Source organism: Hydra vulgaris, chromosome 12, assembly GCF_038396675.1.
Source record: "Hydra vulgaris chromosome 12, alternate assembly HydraT2T_AEP".
Lineage (NCBI taxonomy): Eukaryota > Metazoa > Cnidaria > Hydrozoa > Anthoathecata > Hydridae > Hydra > Hydra vulgaris.
The window spans coordinates 19,581,734-19,602,070 of NC_088931.1; the positions used below are offsets into that span (position 1 = coordinate 19,581,734).

At 29.8% G+C, this 20,337-nt stretch overlaps 1 protein-coding gene across 1 annotated transcript; it reads left to right on the forward strand.

The window, feature by feature from the left end:
- The first annotated feature begins 15,143 nt into the window (after nucleotides 1-15,143).
- On the forward strand, nucleotides 15,144-17,706 carry LOC124807919 (heat shock 70 kDa protein-like). The gene is made up of 4 exons (XM_065812464.1): nucleotides 15,144-15,424; nucleotides 15,569-15,642; nucleotides 15,777-17,273; nucleotides 17,412-17,706. Exons 1-4 carry the CDS (start codon nucleotides 15,220-15,222, stop codon nucleotides 17,595-17,597), a joined length of 1,962 nt encoding a protein of 653 aa, XP_065668536.1. The 5' UTR covers nucleotides 15,144-15,219; the 3' UTR covers nucleotides 17,598-17,706.
- Nucleotides 17,707-20,337: the final 2,631 nt, after the last annotated feature.

Sequence of the window (20,337 nt, forward strand, 5' to 3'; positions counted from 1 at the left end):
CGGAAAAAGATCTAATTCATCTAAACCTGTTGCTAAAAAGAAGCGTGAATAAAATATATTTAATAATATATATGATTTTAGTTGTTTTAAGAAATGAAATTTTAATTTCTTTTATTTCAGCAAGCTCAAATACCTTAATATTTCTTCATAAACTTATTGCATTTTTTTCAAAGAAGAATTTAGAACAGTCATTTTTTTAAATACCGCAAAAAACAGATTTCATACCGCAAAAAATATATTGGTTAAGTAACATTGTTTTTAAATAAAAACAATGAGACGCAATCAAATTGTGATAGTAACGAATTTAACTTTTTTTTTTACGGCTCATTTTTCTGCATAATTCATTTAAAAAGAGCATATGAGTTATAAAAGTTATAAATAAACAAAGTTTTAACGAGCGAAATGTAGCAAAAACAAATCTTCAACCCTAATATGAAATTTTTTTTTAAATCAAAAATAGTGACAAAGTATTAAATATCATATTGCCAATAGCATAATTAAAGATTAGCAAATGAAATCAGTTTTCAAGAGAGTGAAGCTCTTGAAAAGCTCTGAAAAAGAGAAAAGGAAAAAACCTTACACAACTCACCAGAAAACACCCCAAAGGAGTGGAAAAACTTTACATTACTAACCAAGATAAAACAAATAAATTCAAAATTGATAAAAGTGCTTAAGATTTATTTATTAAGTTTAATGCTATAATAATATATCGTTCCAAAGATATATAAAAGTTCATATTCTTTATTCAATATATTGTTCCACAGATATCTAAAGATTTACATCCATTATTCAATGTATTGGTTCAATTGATAGGGTTTATAAACTTATCTACCCTGCAGAATTATTGACCGCAAAAAGGTTTTGATTAATTTTTGAAAATCTCCACTCGCTACAGTCACAGGTGTTGCAAAACTTGTATTGCAATCCACCTGTTTGGATACAAATCTTGCATTTTACGCTGTTTGATAAAATTGACACTATACAAAACCCCTAAATTTCTGAACAATTCCCCAGATGTATAAATCTTTCTTTCATTAAAATTAGAGATTTGTCCAAATGAGGTTTGAAGAAATCGATTTCTAATATTTTTTTCTGAAGCAAAAGAATAATTCTCGTCTCAGGCTAGTTCATTAAAATAATTTTCACACGCCTTATCCATTGTAGTAGTTAAAAAACACGTTCCACTTAAAATTCTTCTGCCAAATCCCTTGCTTTTATAGTTTTTTATTATCTTTATTTATTTATATATAAGTATTTTTTTTATTATCTTTATTTCTCTAAAAATGAGGGAAACCTTTTTAATAATTCTGCACGTTGAGTGATGTCCTTTGCTTGATCTAAAACTTTACTAACAATATTAAATTGAAAAAGAACGTCATACCAAACAATTAAAGTGACAAGAAAGATAAGCTAAGCTCATTTGATTGTTCTGCTAGTCACAGCCATGCTGAACCAGATTTTATTTTGATAAAATAACATAGAGTTGTGTCATACCTTTTTGGATTTGTTAGAACCATACTATTCAGGGAAAGTTATTGTGAAAAATCGTAATACTACTCTTTAAAAAATATTTGGATTTAGACAGGGGTCAAAACGGGTCGCAAACTTTGGCGCTTCCCTGATTGATCCCGAAACTCAAACGAGGGAGGCAAAAAACTGTTTTATATTTTGTTAAATAATATAACTAGTTACTAGTTGCCCCCCTTTTGGGGACACTAAAGACAACCCGAGGGGTACCAAAGTTCATCACCTATATAATCATGTATAATGTGTATATAATCATGGTTAAACTTTATAAATTTATAAATAATAAATAGTATATTTTATTTAATAATTCTGAAACAACAAAAAATATCAAAAATAACTTAATCAATTGTAATCATTATAAAACTAATGCTTAGTATAAAACTATTGTACAATAGTTTTATACTAAGCATTAGTTTTATAATGAACAATAGTTTTATATTTAACAACACTTTTATACAAAACAGACCACAACTCTTCATTACCACATGTGTAACCAAACTTCTTAATTGTGCATATTTTCATTTTATTTGTTTTAATTTTTAAAACTGATGTATAATTAACAATGCTTGTAAGTAATGTTAAATGGCATTTAATAAGGAACCAATATACTATAATAGTCATATTTGTAATTTATTATGCTATATTTGTATATATGTATCGAGTGTTTGAAACATTTTTAAATTATTATTATTTGGTATATAATACTGTTTATTTTAGGTTAAGTATAGAATGGGTTTTCTTTGTGTTCTGAAACTATTTTATTTCTCTAGATAGAATGAGTTTTTTCAAACAGACCAGTTCTTATGAGGAAAACTGGAGAAAAGTGTGTTTATACGGTACCAAAAAAATAAATAAACCTAAGAATATTAATTTACCGTGGATAAAAAATTTAGTGAATTTTAAATGCAACATTAAAAGTTTATTCTACCCTAAAGCTATTAGCGAAACTTCCAAAAGCAGTATAAGAAAAGAGCATTCTTTACATGTAAAGTGGAATAAAATGAAAATACTAGTTCAAACAAGAAATGTTTTTGTATGTAAATGCAAAGTATGTATAATTGGAGACCTAAAAAAACAAAAAGTGACGTAAATATAATGCACATCCTCCAGTTAATAGCCTAACTTGTCTAACTTGCTTTTCAATTATTAGCAAAGGAATTACCCACAAATGTTCTTTAGCTGTTAATGTAATGTAATGCAAAAGCTTGCAAATGGTGTCAAGATCTATGATGACAAAAAATTGCAATTGATGTCAATGACTTATAGCTTATGCTGTAATAAAAGACAAAATAGACAAAAAAAGGTAAAGCGATGCTTGCTACAGGTGGTAAAAAAGTATGTGTTGCACTAAAGAGAAAAAAATATATAACAACTGTCTATAAACAGTATGATTGACATACAATCAACTTTAGAGTTAAGTAACACAAAAATTCTAAAGCTAGCAAAAGAATAACTATTCAGAGCAAAAAACAGAAAAATTGTACAATCAGGGTTAGCAGCAGAGCTCAAACATATTGACCAGCAACTTGATGATTGCTTTGTTGAGGATTTTAAACTTTTTAATACTAAATCTCTAGAGGAAAAAAAAGTTTGTTTAATCTGCTCCCATTTATCAGAACAACAGATGTCAATGAGTTTCTGTGGATAAAAAAGAAATCTATCCTCAAAACCAGTCTATACAAATTTCCATTGATGGAGATTGGGGATTTCTTAAGGTAATTTGATTTTATAATGTGCCACTTTTGTTTCTAATTAAAAATTTAACAAGTGCAATTTATTATAAATCATTTAGGTTTGTTTAAATGTTGTATTAAATCCAAGTAAAACAATTAAAAACAAAAGAAGGAAATATGGAGAAACTACATCATCAAATTTCAAGGAAGCATCTGTGAAAGCATCATTTATTATAGTACCAGATGTACCAGAGACAAATCATAATGTTAAAATTCTGCTTAACAAACTCTGTTTGGATAAAATAAGCTCTACTTGTGTGGCAGTTATCAAACTCTGTCAAATCATGTGTGGTATGTCTTCAAGTTCCATGGCAACTCATCCGTATTATATTTGTACATGGAATAAAACAGAGGTTTTTTTAAAATAATTGCAGTGAGCTCCAATCACTTGGGTAACTAAGATTAAGCAGTAAATCATATAAATTGAGCGGATTAAAGAAAATTAGAGCAAAAGAATATTTTAACTGTATTGATGAAGTTCTTTTAGTTGGAGATGATAATGACCTAGTTGTTAATCATCTTTCTACTCCAGAACTTCATTTGATGGAAGGGACAACAAACCATATTTTAAAAACAATAAACAATTTAGCTGATCCAGTAGTATTAAAAAAGATCGAAAAGGATTTAAATATTTTATATATATTAAATATTTATATATTGAATATTTTAAAATCAATAAGAAATGGGTCATATAATGGTAAATGCCAAAAAATATTTAAAAATTGGGCAAAGTACTAGAACTTATTTCTATTCCTATTAAAACAATTGGCTGAAGCATTCAGGCTTCTGGAAAATGTTGTTCACTCTTGTTTCGGTGTAAATAAAAAGGTAACATTTGAAAAAGACATCATGTTATTTAAGAATCATTATTCAACCTTGGTGGAAGATTACGAAATGACAGGTACTGTGAAGTTAAATATCATATTTCAATATGTTGGTCCTTTTTGTAAAGATAAGGACATTGGATTGGGTTTCTTTAGTGACCAAACAGGGGAAGCTGTTCGCTACTCATTTCTAAAGGAAGCATGGGAAGGTTATAAAGTGTCTGATAACCATCAAAAGTACGCAAAGTATTTGAAAAAAGCAGTGGTTAGTTTTAATGAAAAACATTTATTTAATGTTTAATAAATATTTTCTGAAAACAACAATACTTTTTCCTTTTAATTTTAAGTAGAAAAAAGTGCTCAGCGTTGACACCCCTCAGACTGTTTTAAGACCCATCTGGGGGGCATATAACAAGTAGTCATATTTTCTGACAAAGTGTATGACAATTTTTTTTTCATTTTTTAGCCGTACTAATATTTACAAGTTCCGTGTTTTATAATACATATAAAAATGGCAAGGACGAGAAGAAGACAGGTTTACCTTATCACCAAGTTCCTTGTTTTTTCTAGACATTTATATAAATACGTTAAAACTTAGATTAAAAATTAAAAATGAGAGAAAAAAGCAAAATGTTTCAAAGAAGTTTATATAAAATGCAAAATAGTTTAATAGAACCTTTCAAAGTTTTTTTGAAAAAAGTAAAGGAAGTAATTTAAATTCAATAACATGAAGGTTAACTTACGGTCTTGCAATGCCATATATATTCAAATTTCAAAGTTATTCATTAAAAGAAAATTTTAAAAATTTATTCAAGAAAACAAAAACCAGCAGCAACAAAAAAAAAAAAAAAGAAGAAAACATGAAAAAATGAAAACATAAAAGTTAATTTACAATCAAAAGATTACTAATTATCTTATTCCATACATTAGGTTCTCTAATAGTTATTGACAACTTGTTGGACTCATATATAGTTTTTAGTTGAACAAAGTTGTTACTTGAATATTTAGTCATGTATTTATATTGAATTTTATTAAATAATGGTTTGAATTTATTTGGAATTGTATTATCATTAATTTTATACATAAAAGTTGTTTGCACCCTTGTGGTGGGTCTTAAGATTGGTCAGAGGGGCGCTGAAGTCCGGGACCTATTTAGCCCCCTGCATAAACCCAAATATTTAATAAAGATTAGTTTATGATTTTTCACACTAACTTTCTCTGAATGGTATAGTTCTAAAAGTTCTAAAAAGGTATGACACAACCAAATGTCATTTCATCAAGCTAAAATCTGGAGCAGCATGGCTGTGTAGTGTATTGCTTTATGAGCTATTTCATGAACACAACGTTCAATTTATAGCAATCCAATTAAAACATAATGTTATTACCAACTTGAGTGCAAAAGAAACTGCTTATTTTTGTTTCTCACTGCGTGTCACATAATTTCTTTAAATACAAATTTTAACGTGATCAATTAATATTTTCTAACAGCTCAATGAAACTAAAAACAAAGTGAGCAATCTCTGAAGAATACAGTACAAAGTTATAGATTTTACTCAAGACTTTGTGGAATCACTTTATACCAAATTTAAATTATGACTGTTGCTAAGAATGAATAATGCTAAAAGATTAAAATTTAAAAACATTTTTTGTAACCCATCAATCTTGTTTTTATATTTAATGTATTATCATACCCTTGACCTCTGCAGTTTAAAAGTTCCAGTTTATGCTCAGTTAGCAACTCAATTTAAACTTCAGTAAGTCATAAACCAGTAGAATCATAAATAGATAAGAATTAAAAAAAGATCTTTAATTTCTACTCTATACTCTGATCATAAGTCAACAATTTGAATAGTAAGAGAAAGTTGTTCATTTCTAGTCATGTGTACAATCAGCAATGATTGAATTATGAAAGGCTTTCAAGACTCGGTATATTACTTCATCACGGACCGCTCAAGCCATTCAATCTATTAATTCATTTTGATTTTTTATTACTGCACTAATGATCGGAACTATTATCTTTGATTGCAAGTGCTAAATAATTTTACATCTCAATATCAAATCTTCCAATGAACTGTATTCCCAGCAAGCACAACCATACGGGACCCACACGGGAACGATCTGGGATGTCAAACGGGAACCGTACGGGATTTGGCCGCGGGATCTACACGGGAACCATATGGGCAGAATAAAAAAAAACGAAAAACTTTTCGGCTGCTTTTTTCTTTAGCCCGAATTGACCCCAGATTTCTCCCGGATGTGTTTAAAATAGATTTAATTTATAGATTTTTTTTTTTTTTGATTTATTTATAATTTTTATTGTTTATAATTTATATTTTTTAGAGTTTGTTAACAAACTCTAAAATAATGTAAATTATAAACAATCATTATAAATAAGTATTGATATTTTAATGTTTGGTTCATTTTTAATAATTTAAATGACCATTTAAATTGTGGCAAAGTTATTATTTATATAAGTTGTAATGGAAAAATTTAAAACACAAGGACATACATAAGTATATACTTATGTATGTATACTTAAGTATATACTATAAGTATATACTTATGTATGTCCTTGTGTTTTAAATTTTTCCATTACAACTTATATAAATAATAACTTTGCCACAATTTAAATGGTCATTTAAATTATTAAGAATGAACCAAACATTAAAATATCAATACTTATTTATAATGATTGTTTATAATTTACATTATTTTAGAGTTTGTTAACAAACTCTAAAAAATATAAATTATAAACAATAAAAATTATAAATAAATCAAAAAAAAAAAAATCTATAAATTAAATCTATTTTAAACACATCCGGGAGAAATCTGGGGTCAATTCGGGCTAAAGAAAAAAGCAGCCGAAAAGTTTTTCGTTTTTTTTTATTCTGCCCATATGGTTCCCGTGTAGATCCCGCGGCCAAATCCCGTACGGTTCCCGTTTGACATCCCAGATCGTTCCCGTGTGGGTCCCGTATGGTTGTGCTTGCTGGGTTAGTCCAAAGAATTTGTTGTTTTAACGGGTAAATAATTTATCCGAACTCTCTAAAAGCCATTCTATTTGCAGATAAATAAAAAGTGATATTCATTAACTAAAGAAGAAAGTTTTGCCATTGCAAACTCTCTTTTTTTCTATAACTTTAGGCTCTTCATTACTTATAGTTTTTCCAGTTTTTATTGTTATTTCAGTTTCCACCACTGTTGATAATATTTCATATGGGAAAATTATTTTCATAGGCTTCCAATGTTTTAGTTAAATGTCTCCATTTATTAAACCCATCAGTGACTAATTTTGACTTGGGATCAAAAAATCGACGGCAAAAACAAAAATACGGAGTTTTTAGAATCTGAATAAACCAACCATCTACTGCAAAAGGTTAAAGAAAAATAAATATCAAAAAACTGTCAACGATTGCTATCTTTAGACGTCGATTGCTACTTTTAGAGTATTTGTCTTTGGTAATTTGAACAAAACTAAGTTTAACTAAATAGTTTACAATGTTGCTAGATTGAATTAGTCAATTACCAGAGTCTAATAAATTAGGTGTTTCTTGTAACAGAAAATCGCTAGATTCTTGTCCAATAAATCACTAGACTCATTTAAAATAACTGGTTCATTAATTGTTTCAATTTGCAATGAAGCTACACAATTATTTTTCAATATTGTCGAAAGTTCGCTAACTTTGATGGACATAGTCTTAGAGACAGTTAAAGCATTATTTGTCTAAATCGTCACAACCTTTGTCAGACTTTTTATAACCATATTTTTCAATGATCATATATATATATATATATATATATATATATATATATATATATATATATATATATATATATATATATATATATATATATATATATATATATATATATATATTTATATATATTTATATATATATGAATATATATTAATTTTTTATCTTTTTCTTTATCCGTCTTTCTTTTTCTGTATAACAAGACAACATTTTTTAAACCGAATTTAAAGTTTTTTGAGACATTATTTTTTATTCATAAGTTATAATTATTTCAATATTTATATAATAACAATAATAACAATAAAACAAAATTGAATAAAGATCTCAAAAAAAAACTATTGAAAAAATTATTTGATTAAAGTTTAAAATAATTAAAATTATTTCAATATTTAAAAAATAATAGCAATGATAATACAAAATTGAATAAATTCCTAAAAAAAAATAAAAGTGCAGAAAAAGAAAGACCAAAAAAAAAACATTTGAAAACTAAGATTAAAATAAAATAGGTTTTTAAAGTCATAATTTATTATTATGTCAAGTCTGAACAGTATTAATAAAAAAAGCTTTAAACTAATGAGTTTTTTTTAAAAAATAAATTATACAACTTTACGAAATGATTCCAGGGGCAAATAGCACTCAGGACGCTATGAAGAACATTAAAAATCATTAACGATCCCAAAGGGGTCGTCCATAAAGTACGTACGCTCAAGGGGGGAGGGGAGGTCTTAAAAAAGCGTACAAAAGCGTATGGGGGGGGGGGGGTTCAATCTAAAAGTACGTACTTCGATTTTCTAATTTATCACAATTAACCAGCTAATCAATATATAAGGTCAGATACTATCTAAATAAACAAAATTTAATTCAACTCTACTACTCATTTATACATAGCTATATAAATTATGCCGATATTGTTTGGGGAAGTACCTCTAAAAGTAAGTTACGAAATCTCTACCATCGTCAGAAACACGCAATGCGTTTAATATGTTTTGAAAATCGTTTTTCTCATTCTAATATTTTGTTTAAAAACGTTAAAGCACTTAACGTTTACGAACTCAATGTCTATAATATTTTATGTTTTATGTTTCGTTGTAAAAGTGAACAACCATTGTTCATTTTTAAAGATCTTTTTACCCATAAAGCTATAAACAAATATACTTTACGAAATAATAATTTAATAATTGAACCTTTTTGTCAAACAAAGTTTAATCAATTTTGCATAAACTATCGAGCACTGTATTTATGGAACAAAATTGTTGTTCCAAACTTTGATTTGTCAATTTCGTTTTCTGTTTTTAAAACTAAATTAAAAAACTTTATTCTTTCTACTGACAATATATATAAATATTTTTGAAATGTAAAATTATTTTCTGTTTTTGTTTATTCTACATTGTTAATAATTATTAAATCAATTGTATTTTTATTATATTATATATACACGTTTGATATATTTTATATGGTTCTGACGACAAGATCTTTTGGATCTTCTTTCAGATACCAAGTTTATGTATTGTTATATTACGATTAATAATTGTAAAATAAAAAAAAAAAAAAAAAAAAAAATCAATAGAAAAGTTACATTCTGACTAAAGATTCTAGTTTGCCAACATAAAAAGATGTATGGTATATGGAGTAGAGGGTATAGTTTTCCTCTATGCACACACATGTATGGGCGCCCTCAGAATTTTTTGATGCTCCAGATAGGACATTTTCACACATCATGCAAACTCCTAACTTAAGTTTGTTTATACCTATGCCAAATGAGGAGGCCTTATGATATCGGGATGGCGGAGGCCTGTGAACAAAAGCCCTAAAACGCTTACCCTCCCCTGCCCATACGTGAGGGCACTAATGTAGTAAAATTTTCAACTTTACCATCTAAAACCAAATTTAAATTTATTGACAGATTTTAATTTTTGTAGAAAAATATTGTAAATTACAAAAGTTATGACCATGCAAATTTTCTGACCCCCAAAATGAGAGGGGTGTAAATTTTGCATGGTCATAACTTTTTTGTAATATACAATATTTTTCTACAAAAATTAAAATCTGTCGATAAATTTAAATTTAGTTTTAGATGGTAAAGGTAAAAGTTTTGCTACATATTTCCCTCACGTTTGGGCAGGGAAGGGGAAGGCAAACTTTTTAGGGCTTTTTGTTCCCAGGCCTCCGCCATCTTAATTTTTTGCAAGGCCTCCTCATTTGGCATATAAACAAAATTAAGTTTGCACGATGTGTGAAAGTGTTCTCGAACATCAAAAAATCCTGCGGGGGCCCATGCACACATGCTACCCCTTATATACTAGCCATGATTAAGACCAATTTATTGAGTCGACAAAAAACAGGTTTTAGCAGGGCCGTGGTAGTAGGGTCGGAGTCCCCTTTCCCCCCCCCCCTCCCCAAAAAAAGAAAAAGAAAAACGTGTTATTGGCGTCTCAAAATCTTCCAAATTTGACCGCTAGATTTGGCTAAAATAAAAAGCTTCTTTAAGAAAATTAGCAAAATTAGCAAAAGGGCACAAATTAGCAAAATTAGCAAAAGGGCACAAAATTTCCTGTTGCCCCCTCCCCCTCCAATTAAGAGGTATAGGCTACTCTCGGCACTGGGTTTTACCCTTTGTTTTCAATATTACTGATCTCGCGTAAGATTCGTTTTTTACTTACTAAAGAGGGGTGCCTAAAAAAAACGTCCGCCTTAAGTATAGTTTATTTATATTTGATTCGTTATTAAAACACAGAAAAAGATTACTCCGCGAATCGAACCTGGATCTCCTCCGATTATTTCCACTGCATTAACCTCTCGGCCTAACACACGCTCTACTTTAAGGCAGTTTAAATTTATTTAAATTATCATTTGCATATATACTTAGATACATTTTTAAAATGCGCAAACAAAGGGCTTTGAGGTCGTATAAACTATCTAAGGTACCATACGCCTGTTTTTTTTTAAATAAACTTTTTTATTAGGAAAAAAAAGTTTAGGGAGGGGGATTTCTCACATTTCTGAGGGAGGGGTACGTTTCTCACGTATTTGAGAAACGTACGTACTTTATAAGGCGGGGTGGGGACATAAAAGTCGCATGGCACTAAGGGGGAGGGAGGAGGTCAAATTTAAAATTTTTTGACGGACTTTATGGACGACCCCTAAGAATAAAAAATTGATAACTTACATTTACAATAATAAAATGTAAAATGATAGTTTAAAATAACTCAAATAATAACAAAACAATGAAATAAAACATTACACTAAATATAATTACAATTACTAAAACGATATTAGTATTAGAAAACAATAATAAAAAAAACTCAAGCAGCAACAAATCCGTATAAAATGCTGAGAGACAAAAAAGGAACAAAAGCAATATTACTATAGTCACCCTACTACTTTTACGATCAATTTTGATAAAAAATTGTGGATTAGGAATGGATAACATTAGATTATTAGATTAACAAAAAACATTTAAACTCAAATCTCTGAATAGATATTCACAATCAATTTAAAAATTTGATTTCTAAAATTTACAAAGCCCATGATAAATTAAAAACCTTCAAACAATTCAAATTCAAATTCAAAAAAAAAAAGAAGCATATTATCACGGGTAGACTTGTCAGTTTAATATTAGGATTCAGTAGTTTAATTTAAGTATTCACAAGCATTAGAGAAATAGCACTTCATTTACAATATAGCCCCCAACGTTTCTTAACATGGTTGGGTTTTCTCTGCGGTAAGAATTTTATTTGCATATAAAAAAATATTATTTGTTGAACTGATTGTACCTAGCACAAAGCAAAGCCCACCATTTCCTCCGTTTGTTTAAATGGTATTTCTCTCAGTCTTTTATTTGATGGCACAATTTTTTTAACTTTATCACTATATATTTCTACATAATATTTAAACGAAGAGTTTAATTTTGGTTTATAGCGTTGAGTAGATCTAATTTACTATAAAACTGAAAAATTTGTTCAAAACTTTCCTGCAAGGTATAATATGATATAATTATAAACAATTACAAAAAATGAAAATAATTATAATATAATTATAATATAATTATAAAAAATGATAATCCATTCTTTCTCTTAATTTGAATTTTAAGTTTTCTATTTAAGCGATGGCTTCAATAATATTAGTATTATCACTTTAAATATCTACTTTACATCATGAAATATTGGCTACTTTACATCATGAAATATTGGCTACTTTACATCATGAAATATTGGCTACTTTACATCATGAAATATTGGCTACTTTACATCATGAAATAACGCAGCTTAGTTATGCAACGTTTTTTTTTTATTCTCCAGCCAGTTGGGCAAGTAGAGATGTGTTTTGCAATAAAATTACAAAACTTATAGTCAAAAAATCTTCATGATTAAATAGTACTTTTTCTTCTTTTTCATTTTGTAAATTAAATGGATCATATGTGAATTGTAAACATTAAGTAAACATATTCAACTTTAAGTAAACATATTCATGGTTTAGGCAAACCGTTGTTTTTTCATCTGTTTTAGTCTCAGAACAACTAGGTCTCAAATCCCAAGTTTTCTACATCATTGAGAACTTTCTTGACATCTTTATATTTCACATATGTTTGTTTGTGACAAATTTCACTGTTTATAAAACCAATTGAACAACTTTCTTTATGATTCATATTGCAATTTTATTTTTAGTTCTGAAAAATAAATAACTTAAAAACTATCATTTAAAAATTCATTGACAATCTTCAGTTATTAAACATAAACTTTGTATAAAATTAAAATAGATTATCATTAAGTCAAACACAAGTTTATATTACTAGAACTGTAGCTGAGATACTGGAATTAAACAAATCTTTAAAAAAAAAAAATGTAAAAAAAAAAACATTTTATGATTAAGTAACAATATTTGTTATTTTTCAGTTTATTTTTATAAAACTTTCGATGCAAATAAATCAGATTTTAAAAACAAAACCCTTGCAGTTTTTTTCTTTTTTTTTAATTTTTTATTCTCAAGTTTGTTACATATAGAATTACCATAGGAAAAAAATTCAGAATCTTATCTTTTAGACATCTCAAGATAAACTTCTTTTTTTCTACAGGGTGTCAGAAAAGTTAAGAAAAGGTCTGCACCATTTTGAAATTGAAACTTCATGTAGAAACTTTAATTTTGCCGTGCCATCATTTTTTAGCTCTTCATCTAAGAAAATAGTTAGGCACAAATTTTCATCACCATAGAACAAATATTACATAAGTAAAAGCTAATTGTGTGATGCATTGTCATGTTGCATCACAATTGATTTTTAAAGTGCATCGCAATCGATATTTTAAACGCATTGTATGCATTTAAAAAATCAATTGCAATGAAAAAAGGTCAAAGAGATTGTGACTAAGTATCCATATCTCTAAATCCATAAGAAGTTCGACACTAAAACTTGGAGTGAAGTTTTTTTCATTCATTTAAGCTTGTTTAACAAAAATCATCAGAATATGAAATAGCACGCTATCAAAAAACAAAAAGGGAGCCAGAAAGAAGAAAAATAAGAATACAACAGAAACAAAATCAAAACAAATGTTAGATAAAATACTAGATCATATGTAAAAAGTATTAAGAAAACAATGCGAACAACAAAAAAAACCTTCAATAGTAACAAATTATAAGTAACAAAACTTGAGTATGAAAACAGAAAAACTGACAACATATACTAATTTTGGATATTGGATAAACAGAAAAAAAACCTACAAAAAATAAAACAACAAAAAAACTATAGCACTGATAATCTATATCTTAATGACTACTTGGAAATCATTTATTCTTTTTTATTCAAACTTATAGATTATTATTTTTTAAAGTTAATTTCTCTATTTATTTATTTTTACTTTTAAATTCTTTTTTTTTTTTTTTTCATTGAAAAAAAGACAATGCTACTTGTAAATGCATTTTGATGCCAATGAAAGCACCACTTATATTGCATAGTGGGATGCAGCTTCCTTGAATTCTTGTATTGTCAAAAACAAACCAGAATCAATCTTCATTTTAAGAAGAATATAACAAAAACTCAATAAACAAAGCATCAAGTTATCCGCAGATTTTAAGTTGAAGTGCACTTATTCCAACTTTGATTTTAATTGCAAGAATGCAAGCCTTGGGAAACTCCTATAAGCATAGAATTTAGCATTAGAAGAAAGATAGGAACAAATAGAGAGTTGGAGAGATATGATTAAAACAATGTGTGAATGACTTTTCTAATAGCATCATAATGTAACTTTGATAACAGAATTCTATGATTTACAGTATCAAATGCCTATTGCAAATCAATTAAAACTCTATAGTGTTGTCTAAAGCCAATAGTTACAACTATACCTGTGAGCACTTGGTTAGCAAGATGCTTTCTGTGAAATGCCTTCTCTAGCTTATACAGGCAATTGCACTAACTTATAAAGCTGTCTAATCTTTTGTATGTAATGTTTTCATTCATCAATTTGTTCAAATGTATAATATATGTGTAGAGTTTAATCAGGGTATACTTTTATGGAATAAGAATAAGTATAAGTATTAAATGATGTGCATTTCTAATAGACTTGAATGCTTGTAAAAAGAAAATAAATTTGTTCAGCTTGAACATTATAGATGTAACACGTTTTTTTCAATTTTTTAAAACACTTATGACGTGCCCAGGATGCCAAAATATGTATGTTGATACTGTTTTAAAAAAGACTTTCAAGAACAGAAGCCAAAATGTTTGATAGTAAATGAGAAACCGTAGATAGAAAAATAAGTTAAGGCTCTTTTTTTTAATGAAATAAAAAAATTTGCAACAAGATTAATTACCCAGAAGACCAGAATTTCTGGCAGAAATATATTAATTTTTATCATATCTATCCTAAGAAAAATATTAATTTTTATCTTATCTATCCTAGATTAAAGACATAATATATACAAATATATAGGCTTAATAATGTAATACTTTACTGCATTATAAGAGCAACAAGATTTGTCACTAAGCTAATACTAAGGTAACATTATTAAACTTTATGTTCGATGCTAAACTAGAAAACTAGAAAAATCCAGAACAGTTTATTACCAGGGAACGAAAAAAAAAATTCATTAATTAGTTTATAAATTTTTGAAAGAAAATTTTTTTATAAAGTAACAAATGAATATTACACTGTTTATAAATTTTACTTTCATATTACATTTGATTTTCAAAAATTTTATTATTGTAGCATTGTACAATAACAACCCTCGATTTGTACCCCCGTATTACAAAAAATTCAAGATTTAACCTTCCGCTCAGAAACGGTATAAATTGAGAACAACGTATTTCTATGAACAAGTAATAAAGAAGTCGACAAATCAATAAGGCGAGTGCAAAGAAAAGAGCATTAAATATAATTTCAGAAAATAAAAATGTCAAAAGCACCAGCAATCGGAATTGATCTTGGAACAACATACTCTTGTGTTGGAGTTTTTCAACACGGAAAAGTTGAAATAATTGCTAACGAGCAAGGAAATCGGACAACTCCGAGTTATGTCGCTTTTACCGACACTGAAAGATTAATTGGGGATGCAGCAAAAAATCAAGTAGCAATGAATCCTTCAAACACAGTGTTTGGTAAAAATTACAAAAGTTATCTTAATCTTTATTAGATAAGCTAACAATGTTTTAAATGTTTCACCCCTAAAATGTGCATGCAATGGTTGTAAGACTAGCATAAAAAGCGAGGCAAGAGATTTCATTTTTGTTATTTTTTTTTAGATGCAAAAAGGTTGATTGGAAGAAAATTCAACGATCCATCGGTTACTTCAGACAGAAAACATTGGCCTTTCAATGTGAGTATTTATGTTTGTGCTCTTTTACATTACTCGTTCTTAGGCATTTCATTCATCCATCTTGTTTTTTCGCAAGGCTGTTGCGCTATAGAACGTACGCTGTAATTTTAACTTTTTTTCCTTTGTTTTTATAGGTTATAGATGAGGGGTCTAGACCAAAAATTCAAGTTGAATTCAAAGGAGAAACTAAATCTTTTTACCCAGAAGAGATATCGTCCATGGTTTTGCTTAAGATGAAAGAAATTGCGGATGCTTATCTCGGTAAAAAAGTCACAGATGTTGTAATTACTGTACCAGCTTACTTTAATGATTCGCAAAGACAAGCGACCAAAGACGCTGGTGTTATTGCCGGGTTAAACGTCCTACGTATTATTAACGAGCCAACTGCAGCTGCTATTGCATACGGTCTCGACAAAAAAGTGGGAAAAGAGAAAAACGTGCTTATTTTTGATTTGGGCGGTGGCACCTTTGATGTTTCCATTCTCGCCATAGAAGATGGTATATTCGAAGTAAAATCAACTGCAGGCGACACTCACCTTGGTGGCGAAGATTTTGATAACCGTCTTGTCAACCATTTTGTTGAAGAGTTTAAGCGAAAGCATAAAAAAGACATTTCTAGCAATAAAAGAGCTCTTCGACGTCTAAGAACAGCGTGTGAAAGAGCCAAGAGAACACTTTCAGCAAGTACGCAAGCGAGCGTTGAAATTGACTCGCTGTTTGACGGTATCGATTTTTACACGTCGATTACTCGAGCACGTTTCGAAGAGTTATGCATTGATTTGTTTAGAGGTACTCTTGGCCCCGTTGCTGATGCCATTAGAGATGCTGGAAAAAACAGCAACGGTCAAAATTTTTCCAAGTCTGATATACATGAGGTTGTTTTGGTTGGTGGTTCTACTCGCATTCCAAAAGTACAAAGTCTTCTCCAAGAGTTTTTTAACGGAAAAGAACTTAACAAATCTATTAATCCAGACGAAGCTGTAGCTTACGGTGCTGCCGTTCAAGCGGCCATTTTGGCTGGCGATAAACACGAGGCTGTTCAGGACCTTTTACTTCTTGATGTTGCTCCTTTATCACTTGGAATTGAGACTGCTGGAGGAGTGTTTACCCCGCTGATTAAGAGAAACACTACTGTTCCGACGAAGTATTCTCAAATATTTTCTACGTATGCTGATAATCAACCTGGTGTCCTAATTCAGGTCTTTGAGGGTGAAAGAAGCATGACAGCTCATAATAACTTACTTGGTAAATTTGAACTTTCTGGAATTCCACCTGCTCCTAGGGGAGTCCCTCAAATTGAGGTAACCTTTGATGTCGATGCCAATGGTATTTTAAATGTTTCTGCGTTGGACAAGAGCACCGGAAAAGAAAACAAAATCACTATCACCAATGATAAAGGTCGTCTTTCTAAAGAAGACATTGAAAGAATGGTTCAAGAAGCAGAAAAGTACAAAGCTGATGACGATATTCAGCGAGACAGAGTTCAAGCGAAGAACTCTTTGGAAAGCTACTGTTATAATATGAAGCAAACTGTAGAAGACGAAAAAGTTAAAGGCAAAATCAGTGAAGAAGATAAAAAAACAATTCTAAAAGGCTGCAGTGAAACAGTAGAGTGGCTTGATAGAAATCAAGTAAGTTATTCGTTGTTATTTTTGACTTTAACTTTTGCCATAACTAATATCTTAACTAACAAATTGCAATGTTGAAGTATCGGAGAAAAAGCTTCTACTTTTTTTTTCATTTTGTTTCATTTTTTTTTTTTAATGCAGACTGCCGATAAAGACGAGTTCGAACACAAACAAAAAGAACTTGAAAAAGTGTGCAACCCTATTATTACAAAACTTTATCAAGCTGGCGGTGTTCCTGGAGGCATGAACGGCAACATGCCTGGAGGTATGCCTGGTGGCTCTTACAAACCTAGTTCTGGTGGACCAACTATAGAAGAAGTTGATTAAAGTATTTATTTAGCGTGTTAATAAATTTTTTTTTATTGTTTGTACGATATTTGTAAATATTTTTAAAGCATGTACATTTTATAGAGCTAATAAAAATGACAATTTTTAATGCTGTTGTCGATTTCTTCCGTGTCAGTTTGACTATTATTACTCACTTTCATAATGTCGAATAAAGGTTATAATTTCTGAGATATAAGGTTAACAATTAAACTCTAGGATTTGAGATGCGGCTTTCGTACACTTGGAATGTATTCACTTATTTTCAAAGGAAAGTGACGCGTTGCGTATGCGCGATTCGGTGTAAAAGTTTTTTTGAAAACGATCTTTTACAGAACTAGGATATATATTAAAGCTCCTTAACAGTGGCGTAGCAACAGGTTTAAGAAACTTTGGCTCCCAAGTTTTTGGGTCAGTTTTATTAGGTTAGCATGAGTTTATTTTATTATGCATCAGCTATAACGCCCGACGTCCCTGAAATCTAATTAATTGCGGAGCAGGCGTTAATCTAACGTCACAGGTGCCTCATTGTTTTTATGCTGACTAATTTGACTTTATTAAACTCACTATACTTCATTCATTAGTTATCAACAAAAACAAAACAAGGTTAGCTTTTAAAAGTCTAATCATAATAACGCATAAAATATTTCTTTACTATATATTTCTTTAGTATATATTTACTAAATTATTTATTTTTGGACCTCGTGTAAAAGAGAAAGAACATCATTAGAAGAACCAGCCCAAACATGACAACAGTATTTCCATACAGGCACGAATAAGAGATTTGTAGAGGTAGAGAATGGAATCAGGAAAGAGAAAATGGCAAGCACGATAAAAGAAGCAACCATGGTAGACGTTAATTTTGCAATCGATTGTATAAATGGTTTCCGTGGAAGGTCATTAGTAAATAGTAATCCAAGAAAACGTATTGAACGAGATTCAGTGTGAGGGTTGCCATTCATTAATATAGGAATGTCGACAGTACTGCGTTAGTTGCTTGGAGTATTTGCTCCAAGCAACTAACGCAGTACTTAGTTTAGATGGAGTGGAATTTTACAAACCACTTTGAGCCAAGATCGGCTGCCTGTTCTAAGCGATAGAAAAGAGACGAGCTTTTGCCAAGACAGGAGTATCAACTTGAGTCATCAGCAAAAAGAGCTACTTTAATTGTAAGGTTGTCAGGAAGATTACTAATGTAGATAAAAAGCTGTTGTGTTTGCGGCCCTTTTTTAGACAGCATTTGTAAAGATAACACATTTTGATACGTCACTAGACATTAGCGGTAAAACGTGCTCAAAGTAAGATGACGGTCCTCAGAACTGGTATATGAGTAAATAGAAAGTCTTAATGATAACAAAGAAATTTATTACCAAAAATATTCTTAGTGTTTATTTTTATATACCCATATATTACGTATAAAACAGAAAAAAAACAGGACAATAATAGAACATTGAGGAACCCCAGAAGTTACTGGAAATAAAGAAGAGTGTTGGCCTTCGAGGATGACTTTAATAAAGCGGTTAGAAAGAACACTTGATAATCTCAAAAACTTTTCCAGATATACCATATGAAACAATCTTAAGGAAAAGACCAGTATGCCAAACTTTGTCAAAAGCCTTAGATATGTTAAAAGCAATAGCCCTAGCCTCTCCGCCTCCATCTAATGCACAATAAAATCTTTCAGCCACAACAGTTAGCAAGTCAGCTGTAGAGCGAGAGGATCAAAAACCGTATTGATTTTCTGACAGCAAGTTATTTGACTCAAGATTTGTTTGATTGTTTTTATCTGATTGGGAGATAAAAACTCCGGAGTTTTTTATCACCCAATCAGTCTTCTTTCTGTTATTAGTTATAAGGTCTATGAGTCTTAATCAAACTTCTCATATCCCATCTTGAGTCAAATAACTTGCTGTCAGATCTATTTTAAGCAATGATATAGACTTTGTGGAGTTAGTTTTCAACATTGACGGGCTGCCAACCCATAAATGTACAAATATGCCTCATTGGCCAATCCAGTGTCATATTGACAGTATTTGTGAAGCAATTCCATTTGTTATGGCGATGTTCAGCTAGTTTTACTCGGATTAGTTGGAAGTTTGGTAGGAATACTTGGAAAATTTTACAGGGTAGTTAAGAAACCTTAGGGAACATCTGTAAAGTACGTACACAGTAAAACCACTGATTTAGAAACCCACTCTTCCACCCCCTCACCTCTCTCCCCGTTTTCTCCTTGTAAACACCTATATGTTTTTAATGCCCCCATACATATGCATGATTACAAAATCATTCCCCATGCCCCCAACCTTTTCCCAAAGCATTATTTTTTCAAAACATTAAAAACAAAAATTTTTTTAGTTATTTTGACATTACTCTAGTACATAACCAAATATTAATTTTTAAACTCGTTAAATTTGATGCTTTTGGTAATAAAAAAAGAAATCAAGTTTTCAAAGAGATAGAGAACGAGAATTAGTTACACCTCTTACATACTCTCTGTCTTTAACTACTCTCTCTCTCTCTCTCTCTCTCTCTCTCTCTCTCTCTCTCTCATACGCATTCATATATTTGTGGGTAACCCCTTTCTCCATACCTACGTGCGTACTTTATAGAAGACTAAAACGGCAAATGACATTTTTGATAATAATGGAATAACCATACAAGTAAAAGATAAAATATTTTTAGCTATGATGCATTAGACAAAGCTCTAATTTAATGACTATAATGGTCATTATGAATGTGATTA

Bases quoted from the DNA above. Each gene is read 5' to 3' on its own strand.
- LOC124807919 (XM_065812464.1), top strand. From the start codon at position 15,220: ATGTCAAAAGCACCAGCAATCGGAATTGATCTTGGAACAACATACTCT. The intron at 15,643-15,776 runs GTGAGTATTTAT...TTGTTTTTATAG, and splicing joins GAAAACATTGGCCTTTCAAT to GTTATAGATGAGGGGTCTAG. The intron at 17,274-17,411 runs GTAAGTTATTCG...TTTTTAATGCAG, and splicing joins AGTGGCTTGATAGAAATCAA to ACTGCCGATAAAGACGAGTT.